Here is a 16,059-nt window from a genome sequence, read left to right on the forward strand (position 1 = left end):
TATTCAGTTATGGTCAGTAGATAATGAATATGTACTATGGCTCTGATTCTGCAAACACTCATGCATGTGCTTAATTGCGTACATGAAAGCAGTTCTGCTAAAGCAGGGGTGGGCAATTTTTTGCCGGGGTCCACTCTGGAAATTTTTGAACTGGCCCCAGGCTACACAAGAAGGGGCAGGGCATCGTGTGGAAGGGGCGGGGCTCGAATGGAAGGGGTGTAGCCAAAATATTTCCGGTTTCCCCACCCCCAGACTATGATTGGTCTGGGGGTGAGGGAGTGCCTTTGTCCCTACCCCAAGTTCCCCAAGGTGCCCATGACCCTGGCGTGGGAGGAGACTTCCCTCACTCCCCTGCCCCTACGCCAATTAGGGCCTAGGGGCAGGGGAATGCGCAAAGCCTCCTCCGCTCTCCTCTTTCCTTCCCTGAGAGCAGCGTGCGGCGCTTCAAAGCACCATGTGCTCCTGGCAGGGTGGGAGGAGGCTTCATACGCTCCCCTGCCCCCAGATCAATTAGCGCCTGAGGGGTGGGGGAGCAGCAGGGCCTGCGCAGGACGGATCCACCCACTTGGCAGGCTGAATCCAGCCCGCGAAGGCACTTTTGCCCACCCCTGTGCTAAAGTCACCAGTTGTTGAACTGAGCCCTAATACAATTAAGGCCACTACCTCCAGCTTTGGGTTTTTTTTTTTTTTTTTGCTATAAATAGCTGCCTCAATATACATAACATCTTGCTACTCCCAAAGTAAAGGATTTCACCCACGAATGCCTGTGTTTTAGTTGGGTTGTTGGAATAAAGAAACAGAGTTGACATTTTGGGGAGGAGCTAGAGTAGTGGAGAAGGGCACTGTTTCCAGTGGGCTCAGGATTTCATAGAACATGTATCAATGCCTAAAATTAATATAAAATAGTTACTTACGTAGCAATAATAAAATTGCCAGGATAATTACTGCAATTGCTCCAGCTCCCAGCCCAACTGAAGAGTTGATGAGTCTGTCTTGGCAGGAACCCCCATCCACACACGTACAAACACTCAATGTAAGGATCTGCTTTTCAGCACAGCTTAGACCTTTCATATCTTTCACTAACATTTGAACTTGATTTGTGCCAGGCTTTATATCTTCTGGTAGTAACAGATGAATGCTTGTTTCTTTGAGGGAAAAGGATTGCGGTGAAGAAAAACATAATCAGTGAAACACGAATTGGGTGGAGAGAAAGTTAGAAATCACTGTCTCTTACTAAAGAAAAGCAAAACAGAATTCTACCAATGCAACAGAATTGACTTTAATCATACCAATTGCTATTATCATCATATACGACGCACTCTGTGGCAAAATATAACCAACGATTATTTTAATTTCTAGAGACTGTGGAAAAGCCTTGTTAAAAGTTGAATCATCTGTATGAACCCCCCCTACTCCCAATACCATTCATCTCTGTAATGAGTCACAGGTGTCTAGTCCTCTTCCACTTTCAAAAGGTTAGGAGGGCCCTGACATAATGGACACACTGCAATTGTGCTGAGAAAGTGGGAGCAGGTTCCTAGGAATATCCCTATAGGTATCATGGAGAAGAGCTCTTCAGGGGTGAGGAAGTGGAGCATCAAGCAGTTGAGCAAAAGAACTCCTTGCTTTACCTGGATCACTTCTTTTAAGTGCCTGCACAAGTATTTGGGTGTGCAGTGGGGGGCTGTCTTGCTCATCACATTGTGATGGGGTCAAAGAAAAGGCTGTGAATGTAGGCACTCCTGCCTCACTCAAATCAGAGAACAGAAACGATCTCACATTGGGCATATACTCTGGTAGAGTAAGACTCCCCAACCAGATGGATATTGTTGTGAGGGTCCTCTTCCTTCCCCTAAAGTATTAGAGTATCTTGGACAATGGATTAAGGATCCAGTTGATGTGCTGAGTGCAAAGCAGTTTTCTTTTTCTCTATAGCTCAACTTTTGAACTGAACTGCCAGTCAGGAATGTGATCTGACTGCTGACTGCAATTATATGCCTGCAACTTCAGTCCTGTTGGGAAGATCCTCAGTCACCTGAATGTGATGCGGAAAGAGGGAGGGAAGTGGATTTAGCATCAACATCACTCTCAAGAGCCCAATCACAGGTGATAGGATAGGTTACAGAATCACTTCAACCACAAAACACGTAATTCTGTATTCTATGGCCATTAGAAATTAAGGGGGGAAGACGGGGAGGAGACTAACTTTAAACTGTTGCTATGTCTCCTGGTGTGGAGGTGCTTTTGGCTGAATCAAACCCTAAAATTCTCATCTGCCCACGGTTAGCAAAATATGACACAAACAAAGCTGCAAAGAACTCAAAAATGTAAACAAAACATTTTTTGTAAGTCAAATTGATATTTTTCTTACCATTTACGCCTTCAATCAGCCATTTCTTTGCTGTCCCTTCAGGCTCATCAATGACAGTAAATGTGAAGGGAGCACTGTTTGGGTAAGCATCTCGATCCTCAGCTGTAAAACTGAAGAACTTTGCGTCTGAACAAACTGTTTGTGCTGGAGTCAAAATGATTGGACAATTATCATTGATATCCTCAACCTTAATTACAATAGTGCCAGTGGCTGTTTTCTTAGAGTAATCTGCAAATATAATTGTACAAATTTAAATTCTTGTGTGTGCATACATTTTTGCTTTTAAAAACTCACATTTTTTTCCAGAGCATAAAAGGCATAACAATTACAAATTTAGGACCTGATCCTGATGTCAAAGGTAGTTCTGCCTTTGATTTTAAGGGGGCCAAGATTTAACTCTTACTATTTATAGACATATCAGCATAGTGACACATTTTAAATATAATATATTTTAAAAACTAATGCTGTGTCTACACTGCCACTTTTTGGCTCAGGGGTGAGAAAAAAAAACACACCCACCCCAGTGCAGCAAGTTTTACACTGTAAAGTGCCAGTGTAAATGAGCTCCTAGCATGGGGAGTGGTGGCTATTGGCCCCCCAATTAGGTGTGGCTTACATATAGCACTAGTAGAGCTGGTAAGGTGGTCCAAAAGTCCTGTCATGGCAGTGCTTTAATGGTTTAAGTGTAGACTTAGTCTTAGTAAAATAGAACTATAGTTTAAAAGAATCATTACAAACAACAAATGAGATACAAAGAGAACACTAACCACATACATCAAAAGCAAAAAGACAATGTGTTTCAGTTCTTTTTGCATTATGTTCAACCGCAATAGAACTATTGAGATGTTAAGTCTTCTCCTCATAATACTGCAATATTTAAACACTTCCATTTTGACAAGCAGTATTTCAATTTCACGTGTTCTGAACACAGACATGCCTTGCATGTAGTCCTTTCAATAAATGGATTATAGTCCCTAACCAAAATAAAGTGCAGCGGTTAGAAACCTTTTAATATTTGTATGTGGTGTTAAAAATTACAACAAAAACTTCTCCAAGATGCATTTCTAGAATGCATAAGGATATCAAACTGAACAAGGAAGTAACCACAATTTACATAGATACTGGAGTCAAAGGAGCCCTGCCTGCTTATACCAGAGAATCTGACCTTTACACTATTAAAAGGGTTGACTATACAGCCCTTGTTTATGTTGATGAGCGCTTGCTATCATTTTGATAGGAGTGCTCATCAACAGAAGGCTGTAATATTTAGGCCTACATGGGTACTGATCAGATGGTCAGACTGCTTGCTCTCTTGGGCTACGTCTACACTGCAGTGTTATTTCGTGTCTTTTGAGCACACCCCTTGTTTTGAAATATAATGGGCTTGCTATTCCGACTCCCCTGTAAACTTCATTCCACGAGGAGTAAGGGACATTTTGGAATAGTGATTTATTTAGAAATAAGTGCTGTGTAGACAGCACCAAATTTCGAAATAAGCTTATTTTGAAATTGTTGTGAAATAAGCTACACAAATTGCTTAGCTTATTTTGAGCTATGGCTGCAGTGCAGACACACCTTTGCTATGCAACATTAGGTTGAGGCCTCAGTAAGAATGAAATTTTGTAAAGAAAGGTTTATGAATACATATGACATGAAAGCTAATGCCTCAAAACTTACCTTGAGTTATGGCAAGAATGGTGACAGTGTAGGTACCATTATTTACATAAATGGATTCATAATCAGGTACTTTTACAAACTTGATTTCAGCTGAGGAGGAATCTATCATGATCCAATTATCTTTATCATATCCTTTGAGGTATCTGTTTGAAATAAACACAAAAATGTCATTATAATTAGAAAGACAACTGTGGGATGGAGGGAATGGAAGCTGCTGTGCACGAACACAAATTGAATATTTGCTCTACACCAATGTATCATCTCCATTCATATGGGATCCCTACATGTTTCATCCTAAATCTCAATCCACAGTAAAAAACCACAAATGGCATACTTGTAGGTTTACTAAATGGACACCTTAATACAGATTGTTTCTATAGGGAGATGCACTTCTCATCATATGAACTAATACAAAAACAAATTTTTTTTTCAAGTCCATACTCTACATAAGACCATATACAATGCCCATCTCATTTAGACTGTAATTAGACATCTATCAAACAGCATGACTAAGAAATAATTTCAATGTAATGCTTGTTTGATACAAAGATTTAGCATGACAGTCTATAAATAGTAACACTGATAATTATTAAAAATATTATGCTTACTTGACATTTTCTGCTACTTTTGAAGAGTCTTCATCATAGGCTTGAAATGTCCCAATAATTTGGTTTATTTTTATAATCTCACTTGTCTTAATCACCATTGTGTGGGGTTTGAATACAGGGCCTTCTAGCACATTTTTCACCTTAACTGTGACTGGAATCGATTTTGCTTTGTAGCTATTCTGAATTGACTTGTGAAATGCTGCTTTATTTGTAACAACAATGCCCAAGCTCATGCTTTGAATTTCCTCATAATTGAGCTCCTACAAAAAGCATAAAGAAACCTTAAACTTTATTCAAAAAGTAAACACAGAATTTGACACCCAGTTAATATTTAAATGTTCAGACTTTACACATTTTCTTTATTAAAAAATGAATAAATTAAGGCTAGCTAAAGGTCCCAGAATGACAGCGCCAGAAAGAGAAGTATGACTTAACTTGTCAAGTCTCCTTTCAATATATAATGTCCTGTATTATCAAACAGTGTATAGAAGAAGAATATAATATCTAGCTATTTGTATGGATAAATTCAAGGTAAGAGCTTCATGCTGCTGACTTTGGAAAGAACAGTATCCCCTGGCCATAGGGAAAGGATCTTACTCCAGGAGTCACAATTGGAAAGAAGAAGTAGAATGCTTTTGTATATTTTAGTTTTTGCCCTCTCATCGTTATCATATTTAACACTGAAAAATGCTTTTCATCTGTAGGGCTTAAATCACTTTATAAATCCACGTTATAAGCATTGTATTCAAAAGCTAAAGAAAAGGAAACTGAAGCACCGAGAGTTACTTGATATGCTGAGTGTTACTGTGCATCCCCAACTCATGTTGACTTGAGGGGAATAAGGATACTCAACAGTCTGCAAAATCAGGCTCCAAAGCAGTGAGACTCAGACCTCAGTGGTTCAGTAGTCAAATTACTGGCCAACATTAACCTAAAGAACCAGAGTCATGTGAATTCAGTGTTTAATTTACTATACTACTATACATATTTAAACATTATGACAGGGGAAAAATTTGTACAAATTAATTAATTAGAAAACAACACAGCAAAAGCATCCTGATTGGTTAGTAAACTTAGACTGGTTAATAACTGGATCATACAGTGTTTTACCATCACTTACGGCAAAGAGCATGGGAGACTAATTAAAAGGGCCACTTGTGTCTTGCAAACCTCAGTCTGAGTATCACTGCTCAAAATGATTTACTAAAGTGAAGGGGAACATGTTTTCTTCTGTATGTAAAAACAATTACTCACTACACCTGAGAGGCGTATTACATCTGTGTATTATTTGCTATTCACATGCTGATAGAATGCAAACAGTTTTAATTTAAATTAATAGCCTATGTAATTTATTCTAATATTTAATAAGTCTTCTTTGATTAAAGAAACCGATTCTCATTATCCACTTACCTTCACAAGAGTCAAAACTCCTTCATTTGTTTGAGCATCTGTCTCTATATGGAAATAACCTCCTTCATTCCCAGAGACAATTGAGAAGTTTGCCAGCCAATTATCAGAGAATATTTCATCTTTGTCAAATGCTTTCATTCGTATAATTTCCACGTTTGCTCTATTTTCCTCAACACTGCCTTCATACTGCAATTAAACAATATATCCTTATTAAAACGTTAAGTCTATCTGATTTCATTATGGCAGAATATATCCTCTGTGTATCATGTGATAGTAAATTACATGTTACTACCAGACACAGAAGCACACAGTCTCTCTCAAACAGTCAACCAACAAAAACAAAAACAAAAACAAAAACAAAAACAAAAACAAAAACAAAAACAAAACAAAAACAAAAACAAAAACAAAAACAAAACAAAAACAAACTTACTGTCTCCCTTTCAAGAATGGGCAGATTATCATTGACATCCAAAATCTTGATTTTTACAGTACAGGTTTTAGCTAGCCCATTTCTGTCTCCATTTCTGTCCCTGGCTTCTACAGTCAAAATGTAGTTACTTTGTTCCTGTGTCACATTCAAAGATAAATGTTTAAATCTATGCAAAAACAAATTGCAAAATCACATAAAACATTTTTTGCTCCAGTACGTTTTCTGTATATTTCTGTGATATGAAATGGCTGGCTATGGCAGTATGTTTCATTAATATTCAATTTCAATTATCATAACCTTCCTGACAGCTAAGTTGTTGTACCAGAGTCCTAAGCTCAGGAAAGTACTTAGCATTTTCCCAAAGAACTTAGTAAATGGAGGGTAGAAAGAATTAGAGAAACATAAAGAGACAAAAACAACCACCCCAGCACAAAGGGCTTTGGGAATTTTATCACTGTCCTTTAATTGTGGGCTAGAAAATGGTTACGCCACAGCTGGAGGAAAGAGAAATTTATTGTGAATGCTGTATTTCATAAAATAATTATTATTAGATTATTACACACGCACATAACAAACATAATTAGCAAAGTTTTATACTAATAGTTCAGTTATTTCCCTTCAGTTTTTAGTGAACTTCTTGACACTATTCTCCATGACAAATGACAGACTGATAGTACTGGCTAGATAAAGTTAGGCCTGCTATAAAGGTAAGAAATGAAAACTTTCCTGCCATGTCCTCCCACTGCCAGAATGCTAATCTGTTTGTTAGGAGGGTGCTCTCTAATGGCAGTAGTTTGTATACACGTAGATGGCTAATGGAAGGAGCACCATCTATTGGACAATAAGAATACAAAGCATTACATATGTAAGTTAATAGGTTCAAAAAAGTTGTTGATAACACTTAATATGCAGCTTTGAACAGGGGGTTATAGAAATCTGCCTGTGGCAATTCAGGTCTTAATTTGCAATATATACCCATAAAATCTAGGACTACTCTTACAGAACCAGATTATGAGCTTTGCAGTTTTGTGTGTGTGTGTGTGTGTGTGTGTGTGTGTGTGTGTGTGTGTGTGTGTGTGTGTGTGTGTGTGTGTGTGTGTGTGTGTGTGTGTGTGTGTGTGTGTGTGTGTGTGTGTGTGTGTGTGTGTGTGTGTGTGTGTGCGCACCGACAAAAGAAATAAGCCCCAAACATTGCAACTATCCCTATACAACTGGGGCATCTGGTCACCCTAGCTCACACTGTAGGACAAGACAAGCCCTTATTACTCCCCAGTGCTTACTACTTACACTGTAAGCACCAATGTAGTGGTGGGCGGACAAGCTATCACCAGGCCACTACTTCCCTCTGGTGCAATTTAGGACAACTTTGTGAGCACGGCCTTAATTCTTAACTGGAACAAAAAGCACCAGCCAGCACAGCAGAGCAGACACAAAGGGAGAAAGCCAGCAGTTCTAGGAAAGGCCTATACCTTCCATTCTCAAGGCAGGGAGCCAGGCATGCAGAATGAGATTGGGGGATCCAGCCCTCACCTATTGAGCAGGACGAAGCAGCAATGAGCTAGGAAGACTGAAACAGTGTTGTAAAAACTCTGGGAAAGAGCCAATATAAGAGTATAGTTTACCTCTCTGTCAAGGTTAAACGTTGCTGTTATAATCTCACCCGTGTTTTTTTTAATATGGAATGCAGAAGGCTCATAAGGCTTTTCAGAAAGAATCTTGAAAGCAATTTTTGAATTTAGATTGTTCGGTTCATCTGCATCTGTTGCATTTATCCTCATCACAAATGTGGCTGAGAATTAAAATACATACATATATATTGATTTACATTGCTCTGTCATACACTGGAAAGTATCATTTATAAAATGATGGAAAGTTTTCAGGCCGACTGAACTTTTTTGTGTCTTACTTCTAATTATTTTTTAATAAGAGTTGAAGAAATGTCAATTTAACACTAATATTTCATTAGATAGTTTGCACAAGCAAACAAATGCATATCTTGGATATAAATACTATAACCTCAGTGTAACAGCAAAGACAAGTGGACTAATATGGATGGTCTTTAACTAAAAGTTAAAAATATGTTGGAAACTTCACAGGTATAATTTAATACAAACAGAAAACAAACAAAATGTCCTTTTACATCATCTGCTCTCAGGCCTGGTGACCTGACTCCGATGTTTTTCTTTGTAGTCTAGTTTTGAAGGTTTTTTTTTTTTTTAATAGAAGGATGGCTACTTTTAAATCCATTACTGAGTATCCAAGGAGGTTAAAGTGTTCTCCCACTGTTTTTTGTATGTTACCTTTCTAAATCTCTGATTTGTATCTGTTTATCCTTTGGCACAGCAACTGTATGATCTGGTCAACATACAGGGCAAAGGGGCATTGCTGGCACATAATCACATTAGCAGATGTGCAGGTGGATAACACCCTGATATTGTGATTTATGTGGTTAGGTCCTGAGATGCTGTCACTTGTATAGATTAGGGATGCTAGATATCGTGTAATAGAATAACCGTGTAACCACATGAAATCTTAGTGGTTATATGACTATTCAATAGTCCTCAGGAGTGGGCTTCCCGGGGAGCCCCCTGCCACCCTGCTCTGCTGCCTATGTATCAGAGGCAGCAGTGCGGGGTGGCAGGCGGGAGTGGATCCAGTTTAAAAACCAGCTCCCCACTCAAACTGGCTGTCTGTTGCCCCACACTGCTGCCTCTTTTATAGAGGCAGCAGCATGGAGTGGCAGCAGCCCCCGGCCATGGGGATCCGAGCACCCTGTGGACAGAGGCTGGTCCACAGCAGCAGCCCCTGTCTGCGGAGAGCTGGGACCCCCGTGGACAGGGACTGCTGTGGACAGAGGCTGCTTTGCGGCAGCCTCCCCTGCTCCTCCATCCCCGTGCTCCTGCCTCTCATAGAGGCAGCACGGGAGGGAGAGGGCAGGCAGCAACATGGAGCTGATGCTGGGGGGAACTGGCTTTTAAGCTGGCTCCCCCCAGCACTGGCTTCTGCCTGCCTCATCTCACTGCCTCTGTAAGAGGCTCTGGGAGTGGGGGAAAGGGTAGGCGTATCGTCAGACCTGGCATATGCTGGGAGCCAGCTTGAAAGCTGACTGCCCACGTGTCGGCACATAACTACAGGCGACCCCCAACTTGTGACCGCCCAGCCCAGCCCCCAGCTGGGTCATGGCATCGTTCGCGCCACGCTGTGGAGCCACCTACTGCCTGGCCCACCCCCCAGCTGACCAACTTATGGAGCCATTTAGGGGCTATCAGAGGCAGCAGTGCAGGGATTGGGGGGGGACAGGCGGATCTGGTGCTCGTGAGGAGCCTGCTTAAAGCCAGCACCTCATGGGCACCAGCTGCCACTCTCCTCCACCCTTCCTACCTCTGATACAGAGGCAGTGAGGAGTGGGGAAGGCATGTAGTCAACAAGATTAACTATTAAGTCCAGGCTTAACAGTTAATGATGAAGTCAACTATAGGCAACCCCCAATTTGTGACTGCCTGACCTGTAACCCCCCACATTTATGGCCGCCCTGCTCCAGAAGCTGTGGGGCCACCTACCAGCCAGCTGAAAACACCATTTGCACCAGGCTGCGGGGCCACCTACTGCCTTGCCCAGCCCCCAGCTGGCCAGCTCATGGCGCCATTCGTGCTGTGCCACGGGGCCACCTACTGCCCAGCAGAGCCCCCTGGCTCCAGGAGACTACAACTCACAGGAAGCAAAGCTGGCCAGGAAGGGAACCCCTGTTCATAACATTGCCTATATGGGCAATAAGGGTTCGAGTTAAGACGGCCCGACTTACGACTGTTCTCCAAGAACCAATTAGGTCGTAAGTGCAGGGGGTCACCTGTATATGTTGACATCCCTAGTATAGATATGTGGACAGAGTTGGCAATGGAATCTGTTGCAGGGGTAAATTCTTGGGTAAGTGTATCTGAGGTATGTGATGTATGGCTGCTGGTAAGTATTTGCTTCAGATTGGAGGGACCATCTGTATTCGAGGACTGGCCTGTCTCCCAAGGTTTGTGAGAGTGAGGGAACATTTTCCAGAATAGGCTGTGGATTGTCAGTGATGCACTGGAGGGGTTTTAGCTGGAGAACTTAGGTGATAATTTATTTCCACGCTTTTCAGGTTTTAAATTGGTGGAGTGTGTCCTGATGCAACGTTAGCTGTCACTGAAAAAGTCAGTGTCTTTATTTTCAAAATCTTTTTCCTGAGAGAACAAGTAAAATCAAATTTAGCAGATATCATTGCTCTTGTTAGAAAGTGGTGAAAACAATACCATACAGGACTGGTATAAAAAAGTAAGGACAGAAGGGATTAAGTGATCATATAGAACCATTATAGTATTTTACCTGTTTCACTTAACTCGTCAACAGAGCCAAAAAAAACTTCCTCTGAAAATATGGGGTAATTGTCATTTATATCGTTAACTTTAATTCTCAGGTCTAGTGGCTTTTCCATATTTTTTCCATTCTGATCAAGTGCATAAGCTTTAAGCTGAAATAGACAAATAAACATAAAAATAGGAATATTCAAACTGATAGAAATTCTTAATACTTAATGTTTTGCATTAGAGAAGAAGTCAGGAGACATTCAAACAAACAGATGCAATTCATTTGAAATGTTAAAGAGAGAGCATATAGAGGAAAAAAAGAGAAAGTTATACTCACAAATTCAACTTACATAGAACATTGAATGTTGTTCTCGGTCAACTTTTCTTGTTATGTTCAGTTCTCCAGTTTTTCCATTGATGATAAACAATTTATAAGGTGGTTCTGTCACTCCTTGGCCAGAGATTAGGTAAGTAATTGTCACCCCTGGATCACTTGCATGATCAGAACTTATCTAACAGGAACACAATAGAATTAATTGCATTCAGTAAATGAAAGTTCCTTAAAAATGTATAGAAACATACTATGAACAACAAGCAAGATATTTATTTGTATGTAGTAGTATGTGCCCTAATTATGTAGAGGAAGCTATGGTGTATTCTCTTTATTTTTTTGGGAGGGTAGCTAAAATGAGCAAGAAAATATGTTATTCATATTTTTACTATAACTAATTAAATAAATAAAAATTAAGGGCCAGCTTTTGCATGGCCCTTGTTTGGGTTCAAAGTAGTAGCGAAGGATACAAGGAGCTGGAACCTTACATGTCCTGTGCAAGAATGGAGTGCAGGTACTATTGCTTCCTATCAAACAACTCCAAAAGGGGTGTGAAAAAGGAGAATCGGCTTCCCACCCTACTCTGTTGTGGCCCTTAAGAGTTAAATGGGCATGGTATAATGAATGCACTGTACTATCATTAGGAATGTAGCAATTTGGTGCATATTGCTGTGCCTCTGGAGGCTCACTAAGATACAGTCCCTCCCAAAGCTACACCTACAACACACCATATAGCCCTAAAACACTTGTTTTATGTCATTACTAGCTCATTTACCCTGCGTTGCTCGGGCCATTAACTCAATTAAGTTTTTTTTTAAATAAAAAGAAAATTTATGCCAAGGACAATTTCTCTTCCCCTTCCTGTTCTTGTCAGGGAGCGAGAGCATGCCTGCTTCCCTGCGCTCTCCAGCCAGTAAGGCTGTGTACAGTGGAGCATTACCATGTGCCACCACAATAGAATGACTGAGCATACGCTAGTAGCCCAATGCTAAAAGGACTAAGTCAGACTTCACTTATAATTCATACTATGGCCTGGGATCATGTCAGACACTGTAACTGAGAGAAGAGAGCCCAGCTTTCCTATGATTTCAAGGACCATTCCCTATTGGAGGAAGCCACCTCTCTCAAATGCAGAGGAGACAAGAGCCAAACGAGTGGGAAGGCAATGGAGTAGGGATGTTAAATTTCAATTAATTGACTAATCAAATAGTGGATGCAAAGTCATTGATTATTCGATTAGCTGACAAGGGCACCTCTGCCTTTGAAGTGCAGCAACAGCCCCAGAGCTGTTGCTACACTTCAAAGGCAAAAGCTTGCAGGGAGCACAGGGCCAGTGGGGGAGTCAAGCCTCTGACCCTGGGCTCCACACAGCGTTGCCGCTTTGAAGCACCCCCTTTTCTTACCCCCCTTGCTCCTGATAGAGGCAGCAAGGATGTGGGGAGTTACTAGTCGACTAGCGTGTTGAATAGTCGACTAATTGTTCACATCCCTAGAATGTAGGCGGTCTAAACAAGGAACTGATAAGATTGACCTGGCTGAGGGAATGAAACTCTGACTAGGAGTTGTGGGGGAAGGAGAGATTGTGGACTGTCTGGGCAGGGAGCCTGGGGTTAAGGAGTGAAGGTGCAGAAGCAGGAGGTGGAGGGACTGAGACTGATGGTCAAGGAGACTGGGACGACTAGAAGCCAGCTGGGGAGGGAGGAACACTAAACTCGGATGAAAAACTGGGAAGGTCTGTGCCTGTGTTGGGCAAACTGGGAGGAGAGCTGGAGACTGAGAATTAGATAGGGTGGGAGTGGGAGTGGGAGACCAAAGTGACTGAGCAAGAAATACCTGGATGTGAAACCTGATTTAAGTGAAGACTGGGGTAAGGACAGGGTTGGGGTGGGAATGAGACACAAAAGTTTGACTAGACAGGACAAAATGGGGGTAGGGCGGAGAAGAAGAGACCACATTCACCACAGCACATCTCCTTCCAGAGACCAAAATTGAATCTAAGATTGAGGAATCTCACCAGTTCTCTGCTGTCAGCAAGTATTTGTGAACACCACTGTCAAATAAGCATTTAATTCCCTTGTAGTTCTGATCCACACAGAGAATGAAAAACTATTACTGCTGTCTGTTACTCCATGAATTCAACTGCCTCAGAAGTGAGCAGTGGATCTAAAGAGTCCAAACCACCTGATGGACCATGTGGTGGTCATTATACCACCACATGATAGAATTTCTGTTTCTTAAAAAAAATAAACCTAGGAAATTACATGAAATTATAACTATGTTAGAAGAGCATTAAAGCTACGATTAAATATTATTATAATGCATACACTCAGAAAGGACAAACTAAGGTCGCACAGGCAACTTTGCTTAACATTAACTTTCTTTACATAGTTTTTATGGGTAACCAGAGTATAAACATCACAAACTAAAAGAAGAAAAAATGGGTAAAAATTGAGGCCAGCCAACATTAAACAGAGCCCACTGACATTTTTCTCATATAAACAAGCACTATAAAATACATATACTCAGTACTGCACAAAGAAAGTTGTTTGTGTGTTGTATAGAACCTTAAGCAACTATTAATTTGTTCTATTCAGTGCATGAAAAAACTTAAATTACAAATAGTCCTGAAACACCCTAGAGACTAACAAAAATGTACATGGTATCATGAGCTTTTGTGGACACAACGCACTTCTTCAGATAAATGGAGCAAGTTGCAAATAGCAGAAAAAAAGGGGCCAGGGAGGGAAAGTGAAGGGGGAAAAAAGGTCAATTAGAGTGTCCATGTTAACTGAGGCTAAGAGAGTGGGCTGTAAGTGCCCGTACTTAACTTGTAATGTCATTAGGGTGTTCAATGTAGCAGCCCATTACAGTAAGGTCTTTGATCAGACCTTGATTAAAGATGTCAAATTTTCAGATGAAGGCAATATATGCAGCTTCTCCTTCCAGCTGATTTTTTGAAATTGATTTGTAATAATATAGTCACTTTTAGATCCATTAATGAGTGCTCAGGCAGGTTAAAATGTTCCCCAACAGGTTTCTGTGTGTTACCATTTTGGATATCTGATTTGTGTCCATTAATCTCTAAGGTGCTGCAGGACTATTTGTTCTTTTTTAAGTTTTTTTCAATTACAGAATAGCATGGCTACCCACTGAGACTATTTAGTACATGTTATTCATTGTTGAACAAATACAAAATTAGGATTTTCTTCACCAATGTAAGGAATAGTAAAGACAATTACCATTGGCCTAACCTGCAAAACATTAATGCTCAAAATTCCATTATTGGGGCCATTGCAAATGCTGAAAGAACTGGAGAGTGTTCTTAATAGTTTGGGTGCTTAGAGTAGGTCCAGCCATAATTACATGCAGCAATACATTTTCAATAATGCTTCCCATCGTATCGTGTTTCAGTGGTTCTCTGACTTACTCTAGCAATTGGATTAATTTTCAAACTGTCGTCCTCTTCTGAAACTGTAGCAGGTGGAACAATCCATTCTCTCTTTTGTCTGATATTGCTATTCTGATTAGACAGATGATCCATTTTGCCACCTTGATTAAAAACCTATAAAAACAGATTTAAATTCCAACATTACACTTTAGCCATGAAACATTTATACTTCATGCAGTTGCACACTACTGTGTCCAGAACTTCTGAATGCAACTTTCTGCATATAATGTTAATTTAACCAGCTGGCTGTTTAAAATTTACACACAGATTTTACCCTACATATTTTTTTAAAGTATGTATGGTTAATTTTAATGGTGAAGGTCAGATTCTTTCCCAAAACCCCATTTAAGAAAGAAATGTGTCTTTTCTTTTAAAACACTCACTTGAAATGTTTAAAGGCCAGGTTTAAAATAAAATAAATGAATAAATTAAAACTATGAGACAACTAGGGATTAATCAAATCTCCCAGAATGGGTGTGAATAAAAGTGGTGCCTATCAGACAGTAGGAAAAAATTATCTATGTAGTCTTAGTCTTCTCGTATTTCCCTGTTTGCCTTCCCCTCGAACCTTCCTCACCACCAGTAAATTACTTCGATCCTCTTTCTTTTGCCCCTCCTTCCCCCTCGTCCTCAGAACAAGAGGCTTCCACATCCATCCTCCCAGTGGCTCTTTGTCATCCAACCTTGCACCATAATCTTGTCAAACCTAGAGACTTGCAAACTACTTGTTTCCATGACCTTATTCTCATTCCCATGAAAACCCACCCGTTCACTCTTGTGGCCTGGCTTAATCAGTGCAGTGGCTCTCAGTATCGCGATTCAGCTTTGGGGTAGGAATCATGTTGGCATCTTAGATACCTAAAGTGGCAGTTAGATGCCTAAATCCCACATACAGGTAACACTGGAATTCACAAAACCACTGCTTAGCTGCTGCCTCTTCCTGTAAGTCAGGGGTGGGCAATAATTTTTACAGGGGGACACTTAATCAATTTTGATACCTGGTCACAGGCGAGCTTCATCTCTGGAAGGGGCAGGGACTCGGATGGAAGGGGCAGGGCTGGGGACTAACCTACCCTCAGAGTTGTCTAGAGGGCTGGAGGCTTTGAATTAAAAACACAGCAAAGGGCTCACGGCCTCACCGCTACTGCATTGCTTTGCTGCCACCCAAGGTAGCTGCAGCTATTTAATGGGCTTGCGGCTGTGGCTCCTGTCGGAGTATTGCTGCAACTGAGACCCGTGAGTCATTTAAATAGGATCCTGCTGCCTGATCTACCATTTAGAAATTTGGTGGCACGGACAGCAGGATATTAAATAGAATATTAAATAGAAAACGGCCAGATGCAATCCGTTAGGTAGGCCAGATCTGGCCCCCGGGGCCACATCTTATCCAACCCTGCTGTAAGTGCTTAAATTCCCTAGACACCTACGTTTCCTATATTAAGCTCTC

The 16,059-nt window shown here is 40.9% G+C and overlaps 1 protein-coding gene across 1 annotated transcript in view; it reads right to left on the reverse strand.

Moving 5' to 3' along the window:
• Window positions 1-16,059, reverse strand: part of DSG2 (desmoglein 2) — a 43,532-nt gene that overhangs the window by 11,143 nt on the left and 16,330 nt on the right. Inside the window, exons 3-12 of the mRNA XM_025180007.2 lie at window positions 14,592-14,726; window positions 11,184-11,345; window positions 10,853-10,997; window positions 8,119-8,285; window positions 6,497-6,631; window positions 6,067-6,252; window positions 4,657-4,916; window positions 4,049-4,191; window positions 2,372-2,599; window positions 915-1,145 (exon numbers count right to left, since the gene is read on the reverse strand). Coding sequence (XP_025035792.2) covers window positions 915-1,145; window positions 2,372-2,599; window positions 4,049-4,191; window positions 4,657-4,916; window positions 6,067-6,252; window positions 6,497-6,631; window positions 8,119-8,285; window positions 10,853-10,997; window positions 11,184-11,345; window positions 14,592-14,726 — 1,792 coding nt within the window. The remainder of the gene's footprint in view (window positions 1-914; window positions 1,146-2,371; window positions 2,600-4,048; window positions 4,192-4,656; window positions 4,917-6,066; window positions 6,253-6,496; window positions 6,632-8,118; window positions 8,286-10,852; window positions 10,998-11,183; window positions 11,346-14,591; window positions 14,727-16,059) is intronic.

Source organism: Pelodiscus sinensis, chromosome 2 (genome assembly GCF_049634645.1).
Source record: "Pelodiscus sinensis isolate JC-2024 chromosome 2, ASM4963464v1, whole genome shotgun sequence".
Lineage (NCBI taxonomy): Eukaryota > Metazoa > Chordata > Testudines > Trionychidae > Pelodiscus > Pelodiscus sinensis.